The 2454-nt window shown below is 38.5% G+C and overlaps 1 protein-coding gene across 4 annotated transcripts in view; it reads left to right on the top strand.

The window, feature by feature from the left end:
• clstn3 (calsyntenin 3) overlaps positions 1-2454 on the top strand; it is a 39893-nt gene extending 37439 nt beyond the window's left edge. For all 4 annotated transcript variants that reach the window (XM_014013461.1, XM_014013460.1, XM_014013463.1 and 1 more), the window contains exon 19: positions 525-2454. In XM_014013461.1, the coding sequence (XP_013868915.1) occupies positions 525-668 (144 nt within the window). In that variant the 3' untranslated portion in view covers positions 669-2454. The remainder of the gene's footprint in view (positions 1-524) is intronic.

The following is a 2454-nucleotide window of genomic DNA, read 5'->3' as shown; positions in this document are numbered from 1 at the left end:
CCCCTTTGCTTCCTGTTACTTCACATGCAAATATCTCTATTGTTCATCTGAGCAATGTGAAATTTGTTCTCTAATAAGTTAATGTTGTCTTTCCAAAAATGCGTTCACTTTTCTTACAAAAAATTGATGTCACATTACTTAAGGTTTCTTCTACAGCAAACTGGGGTTCAGACCCCACTGTGGGTCCTAAAACTCCAAATTTTGGGTCGTTAGAGGATTTCCAGAAATCAAATTAAGTTTAAAACTGACTGCTAAGAATGTTTCTGTTATAGTTAGATATGGATAAAAACAATTGGTCTATTAGCAATATTTGAATACTTCAACCAAAAATACTTTGGTTTATGAGTTTATGCCAGTTTTTATTTTTTTATTTTTTTTGTCATTTGTGTTTATTATAAAATTGGTCTTAAATTTAATTTCACTTGGCATTAAAAAGTCTTAAATTTAACTTGCTTTAAACTGTAGGAACCCTGATAACAGGTCTGTTCTCGACGTGTAGTTTTCATCAACATCTGCTCCCACAGTCCTACGAGTCTCGTATGGGCATCTCTGCCGACACGGAGGGGGAGGAGGACGAGGAGGCAGCGGAGTCGCCCGACGACGGCAGCGACGACCAGCGAATCATCATCAAGAAGGAGGGCAGGGACGGAAACGCCCGCCGCTACTGARCCTATCTCTGCACGAGTCCTCATGGAAACCACAACTCACCAGTCACACACTCCAACACTTTTAATATGCTGACACCACATGTATAAGGAATGTACGCTTACAAAACACAACGCACAACACAATCACTGTAACACCCAATGCCATATGTGACCTATAGCCGACAACAGGCTGTTGTTCTCCACCTAAATGTTCAATGGCACAATGTATACAGTTAATGTAATCYAACCGCCTAAATAAACCCCACCAAAATTATATGTGGTGCACTAGATCTAAATCACAACATGGTGACGTGTCTGTATAGTGCAATGCTGGTTGAAAGGGACTGTTTTGTTTAAAGTAAAATAAAAAAGGATTGTATTCTTTGTTTATTGGAGGAAAAATAAGTGAGATCTGCAAAACTGGAACAAGGGTTTTAGTCAATTCTTAGGCAAAGACACGATCCTTGATCCCATACATGTTTGAAGTTCTTTATTAGACTGACTCAGAAAGTCTGTGCACAAGCTCTTTTCTCCCTCTTTTCACCATCTTCTGAAATATGCTTTAACCTCCACTGAGTGAAGACAGTGCAGTCGGGCCTCTGGTCACATATTTAGGTTCATTCCCAGTTTGTTATGGTGAGATTAGTTTCATTGCATCCTGGTTTCATTCTCCCTGGATCTCCTGACAATGTTGGACCAACCGCAGACCTCAACCTTTCACACAAGCTCTACATCTGCGACGCAYCATGAATCACAGAATAAACCTCCTGAGCGTTTATTCAGCGCTCAGTGTCGTGTGTCAGCCACTTCAAACTGGAGTCTTCGCAGAGTAAAATGTAAAATGACCTCTGACCTTTGACCCCATCTGCTGGATGACACATGCAAAACACACACACACACACACACACACACACACACACACACACACTCACACACATACACACACACACACACACACACACTCAGTCCATAACGCTACCTATGTTGTTTCCAGAATGTCCGCTCAGCTTGGGCAGTTTTGATTGTATTGATTGTAATGAATTTTCTGTACATATGATGAATATTAACAATATTATTGTTATATCTATTATTCTTGCGTTCACTCTTTCTCTTTTCTGCACATTTTCAAGAGGGAGCATATTATGATTTTTTTTCATTGAAAGAATCACCTTTCCAGCATCAGAAAATAGTATAATAAGAATAATAATAGTAGTAGTGATAAGGATGATCATCTCTGGCTTGATGAGTGTCTCTTTATTTGTGTGTAATATTGTTGTAATTTAAGAATTTGTCCATATAACTAAAAAAAAGGAGGGCACGTTGTTGTGATACTTCAAAACGTCTCACTCATTTAGAATTCAGGGTCTTTTTTTCACGTTTTACAATAAAATGCTTTTTTTATTATTATTTTGACTTTTTTTTTATTTCTGTCACGTTACCATTCCATTTATCTTTGGTTTAATGAATGTACAACTGTGTGCTTCTCCTCACCTCTCCCTCCCCCACCTCCCTGCCCTTTTACCCCATTCTCCTCTTCCTCTCCTCTCCCTCTGTGTCTCTAGCTGTCTGTCCGTGTAGCCTATTAATGTGCAGTGCTAAGGCTGTCAGTAAATAAAGCCTGTTGTTTTTTGAGTGTGACGTTGAGAAGGAACAAACATTGCATTAAATACCTTATATTATTACTATGTTTGAACATTACCTGTAATTAATGATACAATGCTGAGATGGATTATACTGACTTATTGTTATTGAGAACTGTCAGAAAACATTGCAAAATTCATAATAAAAGCACTATATGACGTCTCCA

The sequence above is a fragment of the Austrofundulus limnaeus genome, unplaced genomic scaffold, assembly GCF_001266775.1.
Source record: "Austrofundulus limnaeus strain Quisiro unplaced genomic scaffold, Austrofundulus_limnaeus-1.0 Scaffold101, whole genome shotgun sequence".
Taxonomy (NCBI): Eukaryota; Metazoa; Chordata; class Actinopteri; order Cyprinodontiformes; family Rivulidae; genus Austrofundulus; species Austrofundulus limnaeus.
This window is presented reverse-complemented; position numbering and strand designations above follow the sequence as displayed.